At 44.7% G+C, this 23,404-nt stretch overlaps 1 protein-coding gene across 4 annotated transcripts in view; it reads left to right on the top strand.

Annotated features, from left to right (window-relative positions):
- Positions 1-23,404, top strand: part of GNE (glucosamine (UDP-N-acetyl)-2-epimerase/N-acetylmannosamine kinase) — a 540,721-nt gene that overhangs the window by 414,468 nt on the left and 102,849 nt on the right. For all 4 annotated transcript variants that reach the window (XM_069630467.1, XM_069630470.1, XM_069630469.1 and 1 more), the window contains one exon: positions 4,824-5,045. In XM_069630467.1, coding sequence (XP_069486568.1) covers positions 4,824-5,045 — 222 coding nt within the window. The remainder of the gene's footprint in view (positions 1-4,823; positions 5,046-23,404) is intronic.

The raw sequence follows: 23,404 nt of genomic DNA, 5'->3' as shown, positions 1-23,404 counted from the left end.
CTTATTCTTCTGTATATTTTGAGTGGATTTTGGTGTCTTGCTCATCCCCTAGTATACTTCTCTGCCATGGAATCCCCCCCCCCCCTTTATATGCTCACTGACTGATGTGCTTCTTTCACCAGGACATCTTCTGAGTCCCTGTCTTTCAGTACAGCACAGTTGTATTCATTCACTGTGTCTGTACTTCATTGGCTTAATGAACTATTTGTTCCAACCTTCCCCAAACCCAGATCTCATATTTTTGAAAAAAATATATATGGAAAGTTTTGTCTTTTAACTTCATTAGTATTCATTTGCTTGTGATAATACTTGCTTCAACCTTCCCCATATTGACATTTCATACATGAGGATTTGTGCAGGTTCTGTCTTTGTATTTTACTTTGTTGGTATTCAAAACAGTTTAATTGCTTACATGCCTCTCTGTACACCCCAGGCTCCCCACTGGCTTTGGGCAGACACGCTGATGTCTAGTAGCGTTCCCGACCAGTGACTCTGCTTCAGTGAAGCTTCCTTTCTGGATGGCATTTCACATATTGCAGACACTCTACCAGCTCTTCCTGCCAGCTCTACACTCACCCACCGCTAAGACTGCTGCTTCGCAGCACAACCCCGTCCCCGGTAGCTCTGCTGCTGGCTCCTCAACAGTTCTCCTACAGTGCCTGCTGTCTCTTGTGGCTGTGCACCACGCCGGTAAGGGATACTTGCGAGGGGCAGTGTCGAAGTGCCTGCCTTTTCCAGCACGGCTCGGTCCCCTGCTGCTGTCTTCTACCTCGGATCTGCTTCCTTCTCCGGCTCTCTTCCCCTAAACTGGACCCCATTTTTAAATGTCCCAGGTACTCTGTCTCCATTACAACAACTAGTCTTCATGTTTAGCATGGTGTTTCCTTCTATCAACATTAACTCCTTCCAGCTCTTCCTCGTCTCAGTATTTGAGGCTTTATGGAAATTGGAGTCCATAGGATTTCTGGGACTTCTGAAGAAATATTGTAGGATTTTTGTTAAGAACAAAAACATCACAGACAGGAGGAGATGTTAGGTGTGTGTTATGTGTATGTGAGGCATTTATATTTTATTTATACAGCGCTTATACACAGGTGAAGTGCTTCAAATCACTACAAGGCGGTAAGGGAAAAAGGTAATAACAGTAATAATTCTTAGGCCTTGAAGATTCCGAATGATCAAAACAGAGAAGGAAAACTAGGCCTGATGACATTTCTCCTAGAGTAAGTGCATGAAGTGTTCTAGTTGCGGCCAAGCTCGGGAGGGGGAGACGAGAAACAGTGGAGGGGCGAGGGGGGAGGAGCGCGGACAGGACAGACAATTAACTGGTCCTAGAACGTTTAGGTAATGCATACGTACATACAGGCGTGCTGGGGTGTGGGGGGGTACAAAAATGGGTCCGGTCCAGCAGGGCCCTGGGTTAAGTGCAGAGAGGTTGCCCCGCTCATGGAGCGTAAGCTGAAAGTGCAGTAATACTCAAAAGAGTGCAGCGGCCCGGGGGCAAGTGCAAAAGGCTGGCGGGGGAGCCTGGGACCGGTTAGGCTCTAGAGGTGAACCAGGCAACCAGTCAGCAAAAAATGAACAGAGTTGGAGGGAGGGGTTCTGGGGGGAGGAGAAGGAGGAAGGAGAGAAGGAAAGGAAGATTAGCAAGGGATTAATGGTATTCTGCCTAGTGTGTTTTGTAGGAAGGTTTTTTGGGGTTTTACTACGGGAGGGATTTGTGTAGTATCAACAAGCCATCAAGAACCTAGGAATTATGAAGTTGTCTTCCTCAGAAACGGAAGAATATTGCGTCTCTCCTGATGGGGTCAGCACCTTCCCCGACAGCCTTCTCCTCCTACATCATCATCATAATCCCTCATAATACCACCCCAGGGTCAGGATCAGGTAGCGACTGCCGTCCCCTGGCCATGTGGGAGGAGCTCATCCCCTGTGAATCAGTGATGACTCCGCAGGATTCATCACAGAGAGCAGAGCTTGTGAACCTAGCACCTTATTTCTTTTCTGTTCCAAGTGGAATGCTTCCGGAACATTCTATGGTGGCCATCACTGTATGTTAGGGGAGTTTTCCTGATGTCCTACTGGTAGTAAGACTTTAGTAAGCTATCCCAGTGGTTTGTAGATCTCCAACTCTTAGTATCAGTCTGTACTAACTCGGGTACCTTGGTAAAGTGGCAGAGCAGTCAGGCTTATTTTAGGAGGAAGATGTGAGCTCTATCTAAGTACACTGAACCTTAGTTAGACATGCACACCAAAGAAACTCCTATATATATATATATATCACTTAAAATACTAGACGTTTACATTAGAACACTTCGGAATACTTGAGAATACACTTCAAAGGACACTTTCGCTTTTTTTTGTTCGCGTTTACGTTTGTAGCAACATTAGAAAGGGAAAAGACAATGTTATCGTATTATCGGTTATTACGCGCAGCTGCGGTTTTAACAGTTCATATAGTAATACATTTACTCTGCAAACACATATAGCAAAGTCACTTTAAAGGAGGAAAATAGTTAGTGTAACATTAGTTTGGTTCAAGGTTCTAGAGAGGGATTCTTCGCACAGCAAGTCTTTTAAGACCAAAAACCCAACCCTAGCTAAAGGCAGTTCGAAGAGGGCTCAAAGTCTTGACAAGCAGCAGAATACGAAGAGTTCCCGAGGATTTCTTCCAGTCTCTAGTGTTATAGAAGCAGCAAGTTAAAAACTAACAAGGGAGACCTGTAAAAGGACTCCATGAAGGGACACAAGCAGCAGCTTCAGTCAGAGGTAAGAGGGGGTGACCCTGGACACCTAGAAGCACTCCAACGCTCTGGAGGGACTTCTTGGAATCGGGTAAGCAATACCTTTTTCCCCACAGTACCTTAGGTTAGAAGAAAATGCCTGTGTTGGATGCTCCGCGATGTTGCAGCTCTGGACCCGACCTCTGGGTTCCTAGGTCTGATGACTGAAGGCAGCACAATGGACGGAATCTCTCAGCAGCAGTCTCGAGGGAGGACCTCTGGCATGACTTTCAGCAACTTCTTGGTTCACTCTGTGGTATTGGCACCTTTTCTACAGCACCAACAAAGGACACGGATCACCCGGTCAATCTTCTTTGTTTCCTTCAGTCCCGCACTCTGGTGAGGCGGTCTGGGCGAGTTGGATCGGATTTCTGCCGTGTCCTTACGGGTTTAGTAAAGATTTGGACAGATTCAGCCTTTTCACGACGATGCACTCTAAATAGGCAGCAGGTGTCCTGGTATTGGGGTTCCGCGTATCTGGAAGCTTCTAGGGCCTTGGGAGATGGCTCAATTTAAAGTTAGTCTTGGGACTGTTTTTTCCCACCAGTCAAAGGGAAGGAGTCCTCTTCAGAGCTCCTCTGTCGCACAGAAAATGCACAGAAAACTGGGTCAGGACAGCAGTGGTCGCTTAACGGTGTTGCAAAGGGTCTTCTTCCTTCCATTGGTCCTCTTGCTTTTCACTCCAGAAGCCTCACCTTTTATACCGTTTATACAGTTCCAGCACACACTCCTCTACAATCTCTCTCAGCATTGTACAAAAAGGGGAGTTTGCCTGCCCAAACAAGACAGCCAGACCCCATGTGTGAACTGGTCCTATTCAGCCACTCTGGCAGACAAAGGGCAGGGTGGTGGAAGACTCCTCCCCCACTTCCTGCCTGCCCAGACACTCTGGCGCCTAGGCGGGGGGCGGCAGGAGTAGCCAAGGGCTCCTTGCACAGGCAAAACACACACACTGACCTCCCCATACCAGAATGGTTGAAGGGCTAACAAAAACGATGCTAGTAATGGCAGGCAAAAAAGGGATGCCCCCAAGTTGGTACTTGGGTGCCCCCTATTGTGCCCTACGGAGACTCTGGACATAGCCTGCGGTATAAAAACGACAAAATATTTGGTAGAACATGTTCACTGCCACCAGCCATAACTATGAGATTGTCTATGTGACTAAAAAGTCACAGGAGTAGAGAGAAGGGGATACTAGGTATCTCTTTGGCACTCCACTGAAGGTGGTGTGTGCCAATATCTCAGATTATAGAGTTTTGGGAGACATACTAAGTAATAACAGTAGTTACTAGAGAATATAGAAAATAATCGTAAAGGAGGACCCTAAGGTTTCCCAGCAACACTGCCTGTAAGGAGCTGTGTGCTGCAGTATTAAAACACAGATGCCTTTTAAGAGCTATGGAGCTGGCAGAATCCATAGTACAGGTAGAATACAAAGAATAGAGTTCCAAATGACAGAGCCCACAAGAATGAATGAGTAGAAAAAGGCTCCACTTATTCAGGATTGAAAGAAAAGGGTCCAGAAGTTCAGCAAAAAGTGCTGGGGGGGGCTCACTAGGAGAGGGGATGAAGCAGAGGCATGACACATCTCCCCAACACTGTCCTGTTGTGCTGTATGCTCAACAGCACTGGAAAGACTAGTTGTTACACTTAAGCACAGGCAAATATCAGGTTGTAATCTTCTAATAGCGATATAGAGGTAAGGAGGTGTTGCACTGCTCTCTTGCATCAGAGTAGGAACTGATTCTGTGTGCCCTAAAACTATACATCATTATTAATCTTAACTCTGATCACATCAGCATGGTTGATCCAGATGGAGTGACCCAGCTGCAGTAGGAAGGTCAGCTTTGAAGAATTTAGTAATTGTATCTTTTCATTAAAGGATTTCATTTGCAGTATAACATCTATTAAGAGGACACTCCCTCTTTTAAGCTAATACAAGTTTGAATCACTAATAATTGAATTGCAAAATGTTAAATAACTATTTTTTGCCTGTACTTGTTTGAGTTGTGTTGACCTTTTCGCCATTTGCTGTTGTAGGTATTTCTACAGGAGGGCGTGTTAATCCTCATGAAGGAGTTGTACTTCATTCTACAAAACTGATTCAAGAATGGAGCTCTGTTGATTTAAGGACTGTGATCTCTGACACTTTACACCTACCAGTTTGGGTGGATAATGATGGAAACTGTGCAGCTCTTGCAGAGAGGAAATTCGGTCTTGGAAAAGGAGTGGAAGATTTTGTTGCCATTATTACAGGAACAGGTAAGCATCTCTTGCAGTGCCAAACAATGTAAATTTGATGCAGAACAAGGTTTTGTCGTTTATATGCCAACCCTTCCAGTAGGTCAGGCAGTGACAGTCCTCTTTGTTGTGCTGTTAGGTATATTTACCTTATTGAGTGAAATTCTCCCCACTTTGTCCCCCAGCATTTTTGTAAGACTAGGATTTTTGGACTGATTCTTCTGAGTGAATGGGAACCTTTTTCAACACTCGCTCATTCTTTTACTCTAAACTTGGGAACCCTTTCGGCCTCTTTTGAGTACTTTGTAATGGAGTTATGCTGTCCTACATGCTTTCTGGCATTTACATTTTATTATTGCAGAACACATCACTTTCTGTGCAGTGTTGCTGGAAGCTCCTTGAGCTTTCCTTTTTATTTTAACTGTGTTAACTCCTGTTACTAGGACAGTGGGGGGCACCCTTTTGCCCCTCCTGTATTTTATGTTGCGAGATCAGCACACCCCAACCTTATGTGGAGTGCTGAGGGGAAACATGGTCTCCCTTTTCTCACTATTTCAGTAACTTTTAGTTACTGTTATAAGTTCATCTGACAGGCTGGTGGCACTGTACTTTTTTGCATGACTATTGACTTTTGTCACGGGATGCCTTGGCAGCAGGGGTAAGGAACATCCAGGGGGTCACCATTTGCCTAAAATGGTGGCTGTACTTTTTTTAAGCTCTGTTCATGATGCCTTGTTCTTACTTGAGCCTTCTTTGACATGCCTGGGTGTGGGGGAGGTCCTGGTGGGTCTTTTGGATTTGGCAGGTTTCCCTTGCAAAGCCTGCCAAGGCTCGCAGAGTGCCTGAAAGGACAGGAAGCTGGGGTGGTGACCGAAACGCCCCATGTCTTTGTCCTGCATTGTGCCGGCATCGAAGCAGTTTGTGCTGGAAGGCTAGCTGTCCCATTGGACAGCCACCCCTAAGTTTAAGTTAACTCATGTGTGGTGATTGGTGGGCTCAGCTGTTTTCCTGCATAAAAGACTAGGGTCCTGGAGCAGAAACTTGGAGTCAACACTGGAACTGAATATTCAAAGGACGTCCACAGTCACCTCTAGCGACCACCAGAGCCGTCTGAGTTACCGCTGCTGTTCTGACATCAACATCTGAGCGACAGAGAAGCCCCAAAGCAGTCTACTTCCTCCCTTTGGACAGGTGGGCCTAACCAGTCCCAAGTCAAACTCCATTCTGTGCTCGATCTGGAAGAGCTGGGACCTCCACCGCCCGCAATTCACCAATACCTGGGGTCCTGTGCCATTTTGCAGTGCAACGTCAACCGGAGCACGGTTTCATCTAAAACTTTGCTGGCATCCTCCTGGGACTCCAGAGACTGCACTACACTCCTGAAAGTCCCCTCAGCTGAGATGAGGACCGAGATGAAGCCTGGTAACCCCCTTTCCCTTATAAGGATACCCCCTCCATTCCGGAGGCCTTGATGGCGTATTGTGCTGATTACCTTCAACCATCCATAAAACCTTCCAGTTACACCATTCAGTACTCTATCCACAAGACACCAAGAACTGCCTAGAACTCCCATACATCTCAAAATACTGTGACAAGGAGGCTGAATAGAGTAGTGCAGATCACCACGGACGAGAAGCACTAAATACGCTAAAGTTTGTGAGCATGCAATATGTGCCAGGACATTTAAAAGCTTTACCCAGCATGGAGTGAGGAACGCTGCCTGGGTAAGTTGAGCCCTCGCAGTGTTGACTGAGGCACTGTCAGGACGTCAAGGCGACTGTGTAGCCGGCAGGCTCGGGAGGATGGCAAGTGACAGAGGACTGCATAGGCTGGTTCGCCATGTGGCGAACACGAGACGGAAGGAAGACTAAGCTTCCTAGCGGCTGCAGGAACCTGGATGCACCCTCACTGCCACCCAAACCTGGTGCGAGAGCCCAGAGAAAAACTGGACACGTGAAGGACGTGGACGCTGCACAGTGAAGCCGGGGTGCCCGTGAGATGGAGGCAGGACATCAGAGTGCTGTCTCCTGTCTACCGCAAAGTAACTGAAGGACACCAGTGACTCCTGGAGAGAGAATGGGACACCAGGGATGCTGCCAAAGAACGGCAAACCTGTATGAAGTAAATGGGTAGGGATCTGAAACCCATTATTACCAAAAAACGGTTTACTGAATAACAGACAAGCTAATTTTCAATTTTATGCAGTAAATCACATGGAAAGCCCTGGCAGTAAAGTATACGAGGCAAAGTCAAGTTTGCAAGTGTGCAAAACAAATCACATAAAGACATCCTGGAGAAAACATCAGGCAAAAACAAAACTGAAAGCAAAGTGGAAAAGAACCTGGCAGGGGAGTACACCAGGTATCCTACAAAGTTGGGACTTGCATCCAAGTTTATTCACCAAAATACTCATGCACAAAAATAAAGAGTCCTATGGAAGATTCATGCCTTTGAGAATTTGAAGTGTCTTGAAGAGAATCCTGCAGATGGGAGTGGTCCCCTGGAACTGTGACTTTTTTATCCATTGGGAACTTTTGTGTTGGGGTTATACATTTCATTTGAACATGAACGTTTAGGCACTTACCAGACCAAAGACATTACCCTTTACATATTAGAGTTGTTTTATAGAATGTGAGGGCAAGGATAGGATTTTGGACACATGACATTTTGTTTTGGACACTTTGACAATGGACAGACTTTAGTTCTGGTTGAGGAAGCAAAATATCTCCTAGAGTAGGGATAGTGAGGCCCTTTCCAACCCCCTTTCATTTTGAATAAATGCTTATATCCAAACAATGAGCTCACTGTGTCCCTGTCTCATTACTGGCTCCTCAAACTATTCAATGTCACATGTGTGTGGCAGCATATCTCAGGCAAGAACTACTGGGACAAGGAAGAGTTTGCAAGTAGTGAAGATCACTGAAAAGAACAAAGGCATATGCTCTAGCCTTTTGGGTGATCCAATTAGTCAGTGTTAGGCAAGATTTGGTGCATTACTCTTTCGGTGCACTACAACAACCTTGACCACCTAGCAATAGGAACCAAACCTTTGGTATAAGTCTGTACTAGACAGGTTGGTAGTGTGGCTGAGCAGGCAGGCCTATCAAGAGGGGTCAATGTGAGCATTAGGGTGGTTACACAGGGATTCACAGTGACAAGTATCCAAATAAACACTTACACTCAAGGTTTCTTGATTAAACAATTAATTTGTCAGTTTGAATAAGCCTTCTTCAGCAGGGGCAATTCAACAGTAACACACACATACATGCCAAAATACACACTCTTAGTTTCTCTAAATCAGCAAGAACCCATTTGGCATGACACACAGACACTTCGTACACCCTCGGGTGAGTTAAATAGCTAGGACACTGTGGACATTAATATATTACTGGTACATTTAGAGTAATACTGAGATGGGTGTCAAAGAAAAGGGCTATTAGAATAAAACAAGAGATCACACAAATATTCTTAAGCAGGTAAGTACTTTTGGACCCCCAATGCAAAGTAAGTGAACCCTTTCCTGGAAGGAAGGTAAACGCACACAATCTGAGGGAAGAACAGTCATTCAGGGAGCCAGGCCAGGCCAATGTCAATTGGGCAAAAGTCTAGGTGAGTTGAAGCCCTTCTTGCAGGTGAGTAAGTCTTGCACAGTGTTTTCGAAGTCTTGGTAGAAAAAGTAGGATCAATTTAGGGCCACAAGCTGTTAGGCTTGTGAGAGCTAGAATATGCAAGCAACTCTACAGGTGCAACCAAGACAAGTCTCAACTGAGAACAAGTAAGTCTACACAACAAGAGGTAAGGACCCTTAATTTTACAATACCTTAGGTTAGAAGAAATTCTTCCAGCGGGCTTCTGTTCCTGTGCAGCTATCCAGATCCTGTTGTTCCCGGGCCTCAGTCGTGGGGACAAGAGGGAGAACTTCTGGGGACTCCTGCACTGCAATGGGACAGTCAGCAACATCAAAGGGCAAACTTCAATTCAGCGGCACTTAGCAAATAGCACCACTGCGGTTCTCGGCTACCACTTTGGACTTTCCTCGCATCTGGGGTCCAGCACTCAGTTGAGGTGGCTCAGGCTTGGTCAGTCCTTCTTCCTGGGAGTCCCGAGGTTCTTGCAGCAGCTTGGGTCTGACTTAAAAGTGATGCACTCCAATCAGGTGTTCCTCTCCCTGGCACTTCGGTTCCAACAGCAGCAGCAGTGGAAGTACAGCCAGCTCCGAGAGGATGTCCAGACAAGTTCACTTTGGAGTTGATTGGTCCCACCAACTCAAGGGGAGAAGTCGTCCTTGCAGGGCTTCTCTAGTCGAGGTGAATTTGTGGCTTCATCACAGCAGCAGGTCGTTGCTGGGCAAGCCAGTGGTCCAGGAGTTGCAGCAGGCATCTCTTCCAAGTTCTTCTTCGGATTCCTTCGTCCACTGGTCGCATCTGCCTTCCAAGCCAAAAAGCCTTGCCTTTTATGCAGGTTTCTCCCATTCATTGCAGCGTAGCTGTCAATTAAACAGCAGGGTGGCTTGTCCTTGCCGGACAGCCAGCCGACCAATCGCCTTTGGGTGCATTCCTGTAACCAAGGGAATCAAGCACGGAGTTGCGGGCACCTCCCTCACTTCCTGCCCCTGCCAGACACCCTGGAGCCAAAGGCGGGCTTCACTCGTGAATCCCGCAAAAGACAAACCGAACAAAGGGACTAAACCTGGTTTGGCGCGCAGAGTAAATCGAACGCAGCCCGCAATAGAAACACACCACGTTAGTTAAAAGTAAACCACTGCCACCAGCCATTAATTGTAGAAAGGGTAACATAAAAATGTTCCATGAGAAACTAGACAAAGGGGATACTAAGTAACCCCTCCAGCACCCTATTGTAAGATAGTGTGTGCTGGGTCTAGAAAGTTACAAATGTAAGTAAAGTCAATTTCCCTTCGTTGCTCTTGGAAACAGTAGTTTATCCAAGAGAAGGTAATTAAACCTTTGGGAAATCTGAAAGACTTTGCTGTGCCACTGCACTGAAGGTGCTGTGTGCCACAGTGTAAAAAGATTATGCCTATGGAGTTTGCCAGACTCCAAAACTAAAAGAAACACAGAGTCCAAATCACAGAAAAATACATGAGCGAGTGGGGGGAAAAGGGTCTCACTCTCTCTCCAGGTTAAAAATGAAGTCCTAAAATCCAGCAAAGATAATGGGGGTCTCTAAGGTAGAGAGGATTTAGCACATTTCTAAGAATTCTCCTTAACGGTAAGCTGTCTTTCAAAGGCAGCGAGGGAATAGAAGGATGGCGTCTTTGTTGTCGGCTCGGCAGGAGCCGAGGGTGCACGGTGAGAAACCGGAGGGTATTCTCCTGAGTAGAGCTCGAGAATCCCTTATTCAGGTGGCCAGGCGCTCTCCGATCCCAACCCTGGGGGTGGACGAGCTAGGGAGAATCATCTGGGTTGGGGAACCCAGGGTTATGCTCGGGCAAATGCCCCCGGTGAGGTGCGGTATCATACCAGAGAAAGGCACGAGGAAGACTAGGTCCTTGAAGCTTTTGTAGGCTGTACCACCTTGACTTCCTTCCACCCAATGAACCTCCTTTTAACAGAGTCTGACATCCCCTCCACATCAGGTAAAACCATTAGAAACCCTGTTGCACTCGAAAACCATGTCTCCCAGAATCCCTGTTTCCTTTTTTCCTATGCAAATACTCAGTCCTTCTTCTCCACGTCCCTCTGATAATTCTTTCCCAAACTTCAGTATATGTTGATAAAACACTACTGTTCCCACAATCCCCCCATTCATCTCACTGATCCTATAAATCTTACCTTTCTGAGTTGACCATCCACTCCCTTCCTTATGACATCTTCTCCCCATCCTATCCTGTAGGATACTCAAACACTCTAGACCCCTCCCACCACCCCGCCCCTTTCCGACACAAACACCTTAGCACACCACAAAAGAAAACGGACAAGCACCAGACCCGTTTACCTGACATGTCCCACCACAAGGGTCAGGCAATGGACCTGAATCATACACACCTGATGGCCCTTTTCCCTTCCCCACAGGGATAAAAGTTGGAGCACGAGAGCACAGTATGAGCTAAGTCGGCACAGCAGTTCAAGAGGAGGAGAAACACAGTGCGAACCGAGAGGATGACCAGGAGAGACACGACCTTGCCTTTTCCGACCCTGGCCCGTGCAACCTCCACGAAAGGAAACGCAAGATGGCGAACAATAGCCAGTGTGTGTTGCAGCAGATGTCAACGGTACACAAGGCCCTCCTCCACTGGTAACCAAGCCAGGGAGAGACGCTTGCCTCCGTGGTACTGGCCTTGACTTCCAAGACCAAGAAAAGCCAAGCAGTTCATCACAGCCGGTGAGTCGAGGGGAGAGCCGACAGGAAGCCGAACTGTGTTTGAACAAAAGTAGCAAACAGCTAATTGAAGAAAAGTGCAAATAACTGTTCATACCAGAGGGGAAAACCAGCTGCGGAGGAATCCGGCACCACGTGGGTGCTCACTCGAGAAACTCTGGCGAATACCCTAGTGTTCAAACTACCGTTACCAGAAGGCCTTGGGAACGAGGAAAGAAAGGGGTGAAAGTGGTCATACAGGGGTTTAGTAAAATCCTCTGTACAGTCGATTGACTGGCAAAAGATAGTAACGTTAGGGGAAGTGAATCCTGCATCCTAAGAAAGTAGAAGAAACTGTGTGCCAAAAGTTGGCAAGAGTGAACCCGGCGGAGGAATGCCGAAGAAAAGGGACAAAGCCTAAAGTCCTGGTGAGCAGTGTGTTGACAAAGGTGAACCCGACAGAGGGATGTCCACAGTGAACTGTTTTGTTTAAAAAGACATTAAGACTTGTGAAATTGAGTGAAAGAGGCTGTAGTGAACCCGACGGGAAGGAGGCTGATATTCGAGAGGGGTCTGAGCCCAGAATAGGGGGACCCAGGGGTAAAGTAGTATCACCCAAGTACAATCCTAAAAGAACTTCAGAATTTTTGTAGAACTTCTGTTTATTATTTTGAACCTTTCAGGCCCTCAGAAGCAAAAATACTTACTGAAGGTCCTGATATAGCTAAGAACTGTTTGTGGATCTGAGCCCGAAAGAGGGGGATCCAGGGATGAAAAAGACATCTCCCAACATGCAAGCAGAAAGGAACTTTTGTTTATTGTTTGGAACACATCAGGTCCTCAGAGGCAAGAGACTTTTTATAGAAAAGAGACTTAACCACCGAAGGCCCCAATTGCTGAGAGCAGAACTGTAGTCTAGTGCTGGTAAAGCTTGAGCATGTGCTGTGCTCTTGAATCCCACCTTGTCCGTTCTCAAAACATGGGTAAGGGAGACCCCTGATTACCGCATCCTGACTTATTATTTGTCAACACTTCTTTCTTTCCTGTGAATCCTACCCCACGCTCTTTGTTTGTATTTAGCATAAGGATGGCAATAGGTTTTTCTTGGTATAGGCCCTTTTATTTGACAAGACACCACTAGGACTGCCTTATTATTATTTGATGGTCGTAGCTTGCTCCCATCTTAGATTTAGATTAGGCGTTTTTCCAACCTGCATATAGTTTAATAAACACCCTTGAACTGTGATCGATTGTATCTGTCTTTATTGTTGCCACCATGAGTTCCTTAAATGGCCCAGGTACGCGCAGGACCGCAGAGCAGAGAGGCAGGCCGTGCCTAGGAGGGAAGCACATGCGTGGAGGGCCTGCTACGTGGAAAGCAGATCGGAGGAGAGGGAAAACACCCGCCGGTGACCAAAGCTGCTGGACTGCTTAAGACTGCCAGTGAGACGCGCAGAACCCGAGGAAGGTCCCAATGAGCCAGGAAAGCCGGAGAAGCTCCTGGGAGACCTGCAACCAACCGGAGGGAGACGGCCAAGACACTACAGGTACAAGGGTGGTTAGTCCAGGGTTGGGAAGACCCAGAGAGCACTTGAATACCACATGGAAGGTCAAAAGGAAAACCCACAGGGACAGAGTGACTATTGAAAGGGGTCTGGGACCCACATCAAGAAGACATACCCCGACCAATAATAAAGGGGATTACGAACTCTGCAAATATTAGTGGCATGCACAAACCTTGGCAGTTGAGTAAACCAAGGCTGTGGATCTAAGAGATCAGCCTAAGAGAACGTTGTGAGCAACCAAGTGATGGGGGTCTGGGACCCATATCAGGAAGACATACCCAAACTAGAGATAAATTGGAATACCAACTTTGCACAGATAGAGGATACTACAGACCTTGGCAGACGAGTTAACCAAGGCTGTGGCTTGAAGGTAGATCAGATAAAGATAACTGGTAGACTAACCACGTGAAGGGGCTCTGGGACCCATGCTGGGAAAATGCACCCCAAACATTAATAAAGAGGCATATGAACTTTACATGTGCATGTGATACTCGCAGACTGTGGCAGGAGAGTAAACCAAGGCTGTGGGTGGAGGTGAACGAAGAGAGAGAGAACTGGTAATCCAAGAATGTTAAGTACCCTTCTGTGGATTCCCCGCCCAGGCTCCAGAGTGTCTGTGAAGGCAGGAAGCGAGGGAGGACCCTAAAACTCTGCAGCCTTTTGTCTTCCAACCTGCCTGTGAGAATCCAGTTCAAACTGTGCAGCTGGCTGTCCTGAAAGGACTGCCAATCCCAAAGTTTGAATGTTGCATGCCTGTTTTATTGGCTGGGTTCCTGCATAAGTCTGATCCTGGAAGCTGAAGAGGTAGTAGACTACTGGAACCAAATCCGAAGAAGAAGATGAGGAAACAGCAACTGAGATGATTTCCAGTGACCGGAGAGCCGACTGTGTAACCAGAGCCTGCAGGTACACTTCCTACCCATCGACCTGGGGACTCCCGAAAACGAGGACCCTGACCCAGAGCCTAGTGAGACCCACTAGACTCTAGGACCTGCATTTCGAGCCATCCCTCGCCGTGCTACGACCTTGCGGGCTGCAATACCCCAATACCCTGGGACCTCGAGCCATATTGCCGTGCACTCTTCCGAAACTCTCAGAAACTTTGTGAGCATCCTGCTGGACCTCCGGAGACGTGAACCAAGTCCAAAAGGTCCCCTCTACACAGTGCTGGACCTTGCAAACCACGAGAATCTGACCAGCGATATTCTGTCGTCTTCTGTGCTCCTGAAAAAGGCACCAAATCCAGAGCCGCTTCCAGCCGCGAGGAAAACCTTGCCTAGAGCCTTCTCCATAATCCTGGCTGCAAAAGTCATTAGTGTCCTGTCTTCTGTCTTCTTGGTGAAGGAATTCAACCACCAGGTTTTTGACTGCAGATCCTGAAGTCGTCCTGCTGCAAAATCATCTGCTGTGCTGAGGTACTGTGGTGGCTTGGGTATTTACTTACCTTAAGTCTCCTGTGATTCACGTGTAGTTGTGGGGTGTTTTCTGTGATTGGGAGGTCTCTTGTCCATCTCCCCAGGCCCACTGCTAGAATACTCCTAGGGTATCTTCTCTGACGTCCCTGGACTCTCAACTAACTTTAAAGTAAAATACTTACTCGTTTGAACAGTCTTCTTATGGAACGCTGAACTTTTCCTGCAACTGAGCCATAGCTGGCTCCTAGACCACTAGGGTCCCTCTTCTGCCTCTGAGAAAACTCATGTACTAGAATTGTGAAGGGCTGGATACTTTAAGGGGTCTGCCTTGAAAAGAAAGCCAAGTGTTGAAAAGTTACTTACTTGTAAATTAATTAGTTGGTAACTGTAACTCTGAGAGTGAATAGTTACACAAAGTTATTACTTGCCTTAAATATGTTCTGCCATTCTGAAAAGTACATAGAGGATTTAGTAACCTTGAATTAGCTGTGTGCCTTCTTAAAGTATTCTCAGTCTTACTTTCCTTAGAAACTGTCTCGCCATTCTAACAGAGTAGATAGAAAGTTAACTTACTCACCTGTTAATTGGGTTCCCCTCTTCCCAAAAGTAATGCTGCTGATTTCACTTTATTATTCCTGTTAGGATAATTGTATGAGTGTCCCCAATTGGCTATTGCTTCCCTTGACTTGCTGTTAGCCTGTGAGAAGGTTTGACTATGTTTGACAGAATTATTTTTAATCTCGGCAAACTGACCGAAAATTAATTTGCTTGGGTCCCAATTTAAACGCACATTGTTTTTGATTTATTTTTTAGGGGGGGGGGGGTGGTTTGTCCCCCGCCTCCAATTTTAAGGAAGCGGGAAACACCCCTACACCTCCAAAATGGCAAAAGATCAAACATGGGACCCCCGCTCTCCATGGTTGATATTTTGCAATAAATGCGACCAAATTGCCCCGAAGGCCAAATCACCCATGCAAAATTCGACAAAATTGGTCAATTGTTTTAGGTCAAATAGGCTAAACCGTCCAGAATCAGTCTGCCTAGGTCATACTTACCTTTTAGGTTGCTGGTAAATCCTTACAAAAGTATATAGGTTTTACCTACCTTGAGTATTACTGTTATCCTAAAATAAGTTACTTATTGCTTCCCTCAGTCTGTGAACTGAAAAGCAACCATCATTGAATATTAACCCCGAGGTCCAACTCCCATAAAATAACTTCTCTTGAATCAGAGTTATAAGTGTTTTACTGTTGTCCAGTTGACTTACTATGTGATTTCTTGCTGAGCGTCACGGTACAACTGTTAGGGTTTACTACTCTGTATTACTTTAAGTAATCCATTGATGTATAGCCACTCTCGCTAGAAGCTGGAAATGAAATCCAAGGTCGTTGCTTTCCATCAAGAGCTGCATAAAAGTAAACTCTGCACTAGGAGTAATAGTCTCCACTTTGCTGAATATATTGCAAATAGGCTGGGGGTTTCGGCTTACATCCAGCAGTTTGTGGGAAACCAGCTGGTCTGGGATTATCTAAAACTAAAAACCAACGAAGTAAAAATCAACGAAGTCAACACACTCGAAATCACGGGGTCATGGAGCAATATCCTGTGTAATGAGTGTGTTGTCTTTGTGGGAATTGGGAGTTGGAAACGGTGAAGCATTTACTGATGGAGTGCGAAACCTTGTCAGTCATGAGATTGAGTGCTGTGATATCGGCTGGTAATTGTGATGGTCTGGGAGTGAGGGAGCTATGGGCACGTTTGATGAATGGGAGTGATGTGCCTAGTATCATCCTCAGTTATCTGGAGGAAGGTAGCACTGATCCTGGAAGCGCTAGGAGGTTAGAAACCTCTATGGTGGGGGGGTTGGAATGTGTGGGGCAAGGTACAGGTTGGCCGGATGACTGATGACGATAATGCTATGATGTAATTATGATGTTGCACGTCCTTTCTTGAGCTGGGCTTCGTTTTCTTTTTTTTCTGTATGTTGTGTTTAAAGTAACTATTGGTTTTGACTTCCCTAGAACTATGGTTAGGTGTTCCAAATAAGGTTGTATGCTTTGGTCTGTGCACCCTCAAGCATAGTGTTGTTTTTATAATTGTGGTTACATATAATGTGATAGTACTTATTTCCCCCAAGACTTATCTGGGCCTACTTGTATATAAATAAACCATTTATTTTCACAATGCATAGTGTTTCAGTGTTTCTTTGGGCCATGTGTATTACAATTTCTTTGTACTGATTATATAGCCCTCTCTCCCTCCTAAGGCAAGCCTGGCTGCTCTGTCTATGCTACCATGAACTCAGGTGGTACTGCTTCATACTAAGAGTGTAGTCTTGTACTGTCTCAGTTGAATTGTTTTACTAAGCCCTTAGTTGGACTTCAGAAAAACTGTCCTAATACTCCACGTGAAAAGTTGCTGAAGATAGGGGTCCTGGCACCATTATGTCTTATTTTGCGGTGGAACCTGTAATTCAGCACATAGTAGGTTGTCAAGACTGTTGCATGGTCTTACCACAGAAAGAAGGTGAGAATAACAACCTAGTTAATATCTCTGATCCTTCATTTGCGACTATCGATAATGGTTCTTTCTGAGGCATGAGGAAGCCAGAATTAGCACACAAAGCACAAATGATAATGCAACTCCAGATGTTATACTTGCTCCCCCCCTTGAATATTAGCAGTACACAAAGACTATCCGCTACACCCAATTTGTGGTGGATGAAGATATTGGTACGCTAACTACGGTTCCTGCTCTGGAGCCAACACATGGTGAAATTCAAGCACAACTATCCGTGTTACAATTTGCAATGACAGTATTGTTGCGTATGAGTTGGAGAATATTGGAGGAGGTTGTGCGCGGATCTAATATTAAAACAAACTTAAATTCTGAGGATGGAGATAAGTATCTTAATGATCTTATCGCTGCTGCTGCAATGCAATCATATATTCCAGCTCAACAGGGATAGTTGTCACCTCCTGGCTGCAAGAAATGAGAATGCAAGTTTTGGTAAGCCTTGCACAAGTTGAGCAAGACGAATTAACCAGGAAACCACGTAAACAAAATTAAACACCTAAATCGTCAGGCACATGTTCAGTCTCAGGTACAAGAAACAATGGTCGCACAGAAACAAGTAAATATAGTGGCTTCTGGCCCATGTAGGAAGAACAACAAGAAGATAAAAAATAATAAAAATAATTGGTTATTTAGAACGCACTTAATACCCAGAGGTTTCTAAGCACAGACCTAGGGATCGAACCGGTGTTGCTCCGCATCGTCTTGCTTCCAAGCTATGAAAGGAAGAAAAAGAATGCAAGCTCTAGAGGATTCCTAAAGAGCTGGCTGGTTAGTGACAGAAGTTTAAATGTGAAGGTGGATAATCAGCTAGTTGCTATTGCCGATTAATTCCCTGCCTCACTGGTCAATGTTGCACAGGCGCCTTTGATGGAACCACCAATTCTAATTTCAACTGGTGGGCTGCCGCAAATTAGAGCCCCCCCCCCCCCCCCCCCACCATTATAAATGTCCAGGACGGTTTCGCCGAGGGAAGGGTAAGCTGTAATGAACCTGCGTTCACTATTAAACTTACTACACAAGGTGCAACCAGGTTAAAGCCCACATCAACAGATCAGATTTTTTTTAAACTTGACTCGTAAAATTCTGCTTCTAGGAATTCTGGATACGAAGGTTTTTGACTTCTTCGAACTGGTTAAAAACTCCCAGCACCAATTCAGCAGAGTCCATTGCTCATCAATGGAAACATATATTTGGTGAGATCATATAAAGCTAGATATTATGAACTTGGGTATGAATTGGACGTTGTAGTGGAACCAGTACCCCTGTCGATACTAAGACTGTCTGAAGGTAATTTGTGGGAGTCTTTCAAGTCTGTCAGTAACAAACCAGGGAATAAAAACAATCTTAACACCTTGCAGGAAAATGTTTTGGGAGTGCCGAATTGGGTGGTCTAGAATAGTGATCAAAGAGCCATAACAACTGAAATTGGACCATCAGTATATGGAATACTCGTGGGTTCTCACATTTACTGGATAAAGAAGGCTCACTAAAATTGTTGTTTCAGAATGATCTATTTCTTCTACATGAATGTTGGCTGATCTCGAAGCTTAACATAGATGGCGATCAAACATGTCTGAAAAGAGGCTTAGAGGGCGCCCCTACAGGGGTCTTATTATCAGCGTTAAAAATGGTATAAAAGCCATAAGAATTAGACCAAAGAGAGAGAGAGACCATTTATGTTGGCTGTGAGACCATGCCTCCCGAATAGTAATCTGAATGTAACTATCATGAATAGTTATGATCCTCTGGGCCTTTTAACTACTGAACTCATTTTGGAATCGGTACTGGAAATTATTTGCGATATTGAAGCTCTGGGTTCCCAGAAGTTCATTATATTGGGTGGAGATTTAAAGGCACAATGCTGTTGTAAATATGAAATACTGGAGACGGATTATGTGAATAGAATTACAAACATGGATACTAATATTGTCACAGAAGAGTAACATATGGACTGACATTGCCGTGAGATTGGTGACTTGCCTTGCAGAAACACTGAAAAAGTGAGCCTAAAGCTGCTAGAATGGACTTTTTGTTTTGTTTTTTTGTAATACACTTTTTGCTCCATTTGTTGGGAATCTAGAAGTGAATTAAAATGTATTTAGTGACCATGCTATTGTCACTCACCTTGGCCGGTTGACTCCCCAGGGACGAGGTAGGTTTAGTTGGTGACCTTCAAATCAATCATGGGGGGGGGGAACAGAATAACCTGGATGGGCAGTTTGCTATTTTGAATTAAGCAATGTTGCTGGATCAAATAAATGCAGTTAGAATAGAGGTTTGGATAAGGGAAAAATATGTCTTAACTGACTATTCAGAAAGGATATTCTACTCTTTTGTCCAAACATTATGAGAAAACCATATACGTGATACGAAAAGAGCTATGAGTGGTGAGTTTTGGCGTATTAAGAAGATGGCACACGCCATGCAAGATGAGTGGCGCGCAACCAGACTCGTGAAAAACGGGCATAGGAAATGGGTCAAGGGCTGGCTGCTCTCACACGGAAATGCACAATGGCAGGATTTACTTTTGAGGGCCAAAACTAAAGACTTGAGCAAAATGTGGAACTTACTTGGGTCATTTAATTCCCATAAATCCAAGCAAGTTAGGTGTGATATTGGGGAACATATCTGGGTAAACTACATTGGTGAAACATTTAAAGCTCCTAAGGATTTGGTGATTGAAGGAAAACATTCTAAAGAAAGATTCAATATAGTTTTTGACCAGGACTATATTGTAGCAAAAATGTGTAGCCTAAAGGAATCTAGAGCCTTGGGCCCTAATGGCCTTTCTAATTCTGTCCTGAAATGTGCGCCCAACTTTTGGGCAGAATTGCTGCACATACTCTACACCCAAGTCTGTGAAGAGTGGACTATACCCTCTTCTTGGCGAAGTTCTATTTTATTCCCGTCTACAACAAGGGTACAAGATCTTTACCAGAGAATTTCAGGCTATTAGCAAGGCTTGACGGGTACAATCTTTGCTTCGCTAATTTTGGACACATTGAAAAACTGGGTATGTCCGACAAACTTGTTGGGTACATTTCAGATGGGATTTAGGAAGGGTTTCTACATGGTCCACTATTTTTCGTTACCGTATAATTTTATTAGGACAGCCAAAACTAAAGGTAACCCATCGTTGTACATAGCCATGATCGATTTTTGGGCCCTATTTTACACCATAGATAGAAATTGTAGTGTAAAATTGAACTTTTTGGCTCCCCTAAAGATCTATAAGCTGCTGCTTGGTTTACATGAGCAAACAACCATCCAGGTCAGGATGGATAGTAGGGGAGCTATCTCCGGTCCAATTGAAACTTGGAGAGGTGTGAAGCAGTGCTGTGTTTTGGCTCCCATATCCTTTAAATTTTATTTGGCTGACCTATCTTGACTATTTCAGATGCACTAATCCTTGTTCTCTGAGCATTGCTGGTGAAAAGGTCATCTTCATTACTTACGCTGATGATCTTGTCGTAAGTGACCATACGTTATCTGGACTAAAAAGATCACTGACTGCCTTGCAGAGTTATGTGGAGGATTATGGGTTAAAAATAAATTGTGATAAGACCAAATTAATGCATTTAGTTAATAAACCTACCCTCACCCCTAGGATAGATATGGCATGAAGACACGAAGTATGTCGACTGCTTTGAATACTTGGGTTTTTAATTAACGACCCGAGTTGATTATTCAGCTGTAATTGTTGAGAAAAAGCGCAAAGCAATTGCCTTGACACACATGATATCCAAATGTATCAAATAAGCCTCTGGTTATAGTTTAGACAGAATTCTAACCCTATATAAACCGCTTCTCTCCATCCATTTTATTTTATATGGGTTGGATCTTTATAGAAGATCTAACTTGGTTTAAAACGGTATTACCCAAAAATAAAGGAAAACAAAACCTTAATGCACAAAAGTGGCGAATACTGCTGTTAAAAATGTAATATATATGAATTACGAAAATGTCGACTAAAGAGAGCAGGGGTAGCAGAGGTGTCCCCCGCCCCCCCCCCCCTTATTTGACATTAATGGAATTTGGGAGGAGGCGGAACTCGGGTCGCAGGGAAAGAGCCACAGAGGGGGACAGTAGGTAAGTGTGCAGCCGCAAGTAAGATTAAGGGAAGGGGGTTGAGGGTGAGGGGTTAAAGTACTGGGATGATGTACGTGATTATTCTGTGCCGTACATTTCAAAAATATAATTTTAGAATTTGAACTTTTCAGCTGCGAAATAATCACAGATCTGTTTAAAAGAATAGAGGGGACATTTTGGAGAAGAATGATTGAAATGGGACCCAGTGTGCCGATTGAAATAAGCTGGATATAGGTCTTACCTCATTAATTGCTATGGTTTTGAAAAGGCGTTGTTTGTTGTAAATAAAATCTAGAACCGCCCCACTTTGAAATTGTTAAAATTGTTGGGAAAAGAAATTGGTACTAATATTTGCAGTAAACTGCCTCCTTAGGAAATAGATTGATGGCCTGATTGGAATGAAGATTATTTCACACTAAAGAAGAACGTTGCACTAAAATTGGAATGATGGGACTGGATTACAAATTACAATCATTCGGCAACACTGGGTAGTTACAGTACCATCATGGTGAATCTTGTACACAAATATAAAAGACCCCAAAACCACTTATGTCCATCTGCCATATTGCGTCGATTTCTCCTTTTTACTTAAGGTGAACAAATGACCAGTCCTGGCATCTACTTGTCCTGAATAAAAAATTGCCAAGGGAGACCGGATTTGTCGCCTATGTGGCATCATGGGGGAAAATGGATTCAGTGCATCATGTTTTCACTGAATGTTGCGAGCATGGTTCCCTTTACCTCAGATTCTAAGGGCCTTATGTTGCAAATCCTGATAACATAAAAAGCAATACTTTCTGGTGCTATTGTACATTGCACTTATGTCTGGACTGGTGTGAGGGCTACAGGGAAATTGAACAAATAAGCAGCTCTGTGAAATATTAATTATTTTAGTAACCATCCCAGTGCGCTTTATTGTGCTGCCTTAAACATGTTTTTTTACTAAACTTAATTGTATGTAAAAACGGAACATATGTTTATCATGTTGTGTGTACTATTGTGAAATGAACTGAAAGACAATTTATTGTAATATTTATTGTATATGAAAGTTTGTATGAACTGTATACATTAAATGATGTTGTTAAATGTATTTTTAAGTTTTCAATAGAAATCGAAGCAGGAATTTATAGCGGATTAATGCAGCATTTAAACAGGAGATCACAAGTTAAATGGTAACGCACAGGTAGAATTCAAATCATGCTACCCCAGACTTTGTTGACACTTCGCAGGTAGGTTTCTTAAAATATTGACGATGCAGTGGTTATGATTAATAAGAGTCAAAAAGTTAAAGTTCAGGAAAGAAATCTCCAGGTCTCTACTGACCAAAGAGAAAGATGATTTGGGGACAGGACTTTAGGCCCATCTAACCCAGCTATGGAGGACCGGTGGGGACTTAAACTGGTATTCAACTTACCTCCCTGACTCTGATTTCTACAGAGAGCACTGCTGCTGTTCTGGAATCCGTACGGGGACACAATCTTCTGTGCTTGGTCCCGTCAAGGAAGGCTCAAGGGTTGCGCGTGCAGAGGTCACCTTCTGACGCAGGATTTATTTTCGATCAGTCGCAGTGCTTAGCGGTTGGTTCCAGACAGCTTCCAGTAGAAAAGACAGGAGAAGGAAGGATGCAGACTTCTTCGGAGCAGATGACCTCAGGACACCTCCTGGGATCGAAGGAATGTTGCATCGGCAGCCACCACAATCAGGCGGCGACATGGAATCTTGAATGGACAAACAAAGGAGTAGGCACAGCTTCCATTCATTCAAGGAGGCTGAATGTGCAAAAGCAGGCGTCTTGTTACACAAGATCCTCAAATTGCAAGGTTTAACTCTGGTGACTGCTGCAGCGAGATATCCCAGGAGAGAGCTGGTCAGTCTAATTGGTTCAGGTACACTTCTGAAGGCTCAGAAGGTATGCAGATCCTCAAGCGGGGCAGCAGGGCTTCACCAGGAGGGCGGCACTGGAATCTATTTTCCAACCGTCCTCCCTTTCGTCACCACGACCAAAGACCAGGAACAAGGGTCTGCTACATTGCAACAGGAAGGCATCAAGCTGGAACAAATTCTTTAGTTCACAGGTACTGTAGGGCTTGGGGTACATCTACCTTTTGCCAATTGTGGTGCTTCCTACCTTGTGCTATTTTACCCTCTTTAGATTTGACCTCCACTCACTTGCACTGGAATTGCAGCTTGTGCTTCTTCAAGGTGTCTCCTCTTGATATTCTGTGATTTTCTGTTTGAACTACTGACTATTTAAAAACATTTTCTAAAAAGAGAGCATTGGAACTTTGAACTGGCCCATTGACTTTGGCTGTTCCTGAAGGCCCCCCCTAAAGGCCTCCTTATGAACCTATTTGCTTTGGCAGTGCTTGTTCCCTTACAGGTTTTAATTGTTTAACACTATTAATGCTGGGATAAG

The sequence above is a fragment of the Ambystoma mexicanum genome, chromosome 6q, assembly GCF_040938575.1.
Source record: "Ambystoma mexicanum isolate Mex_15411 chromosome 6q, UKY_AmexF1_1, whole genome shotgun sequence".
Classification (NCBI taxonomy): domain Eukaryota; kingdom Metazoa; phylum Chordata; class Amphibia; order Caudata; family Ambystomatidae; genus Ambystoma; species Ambystoma mexicanum.
The sequence above is the reverse complement of the archived record's forward strand: the minus strand, read 5'-3'. Positions and strand labels throughout refer to the sequence as shown.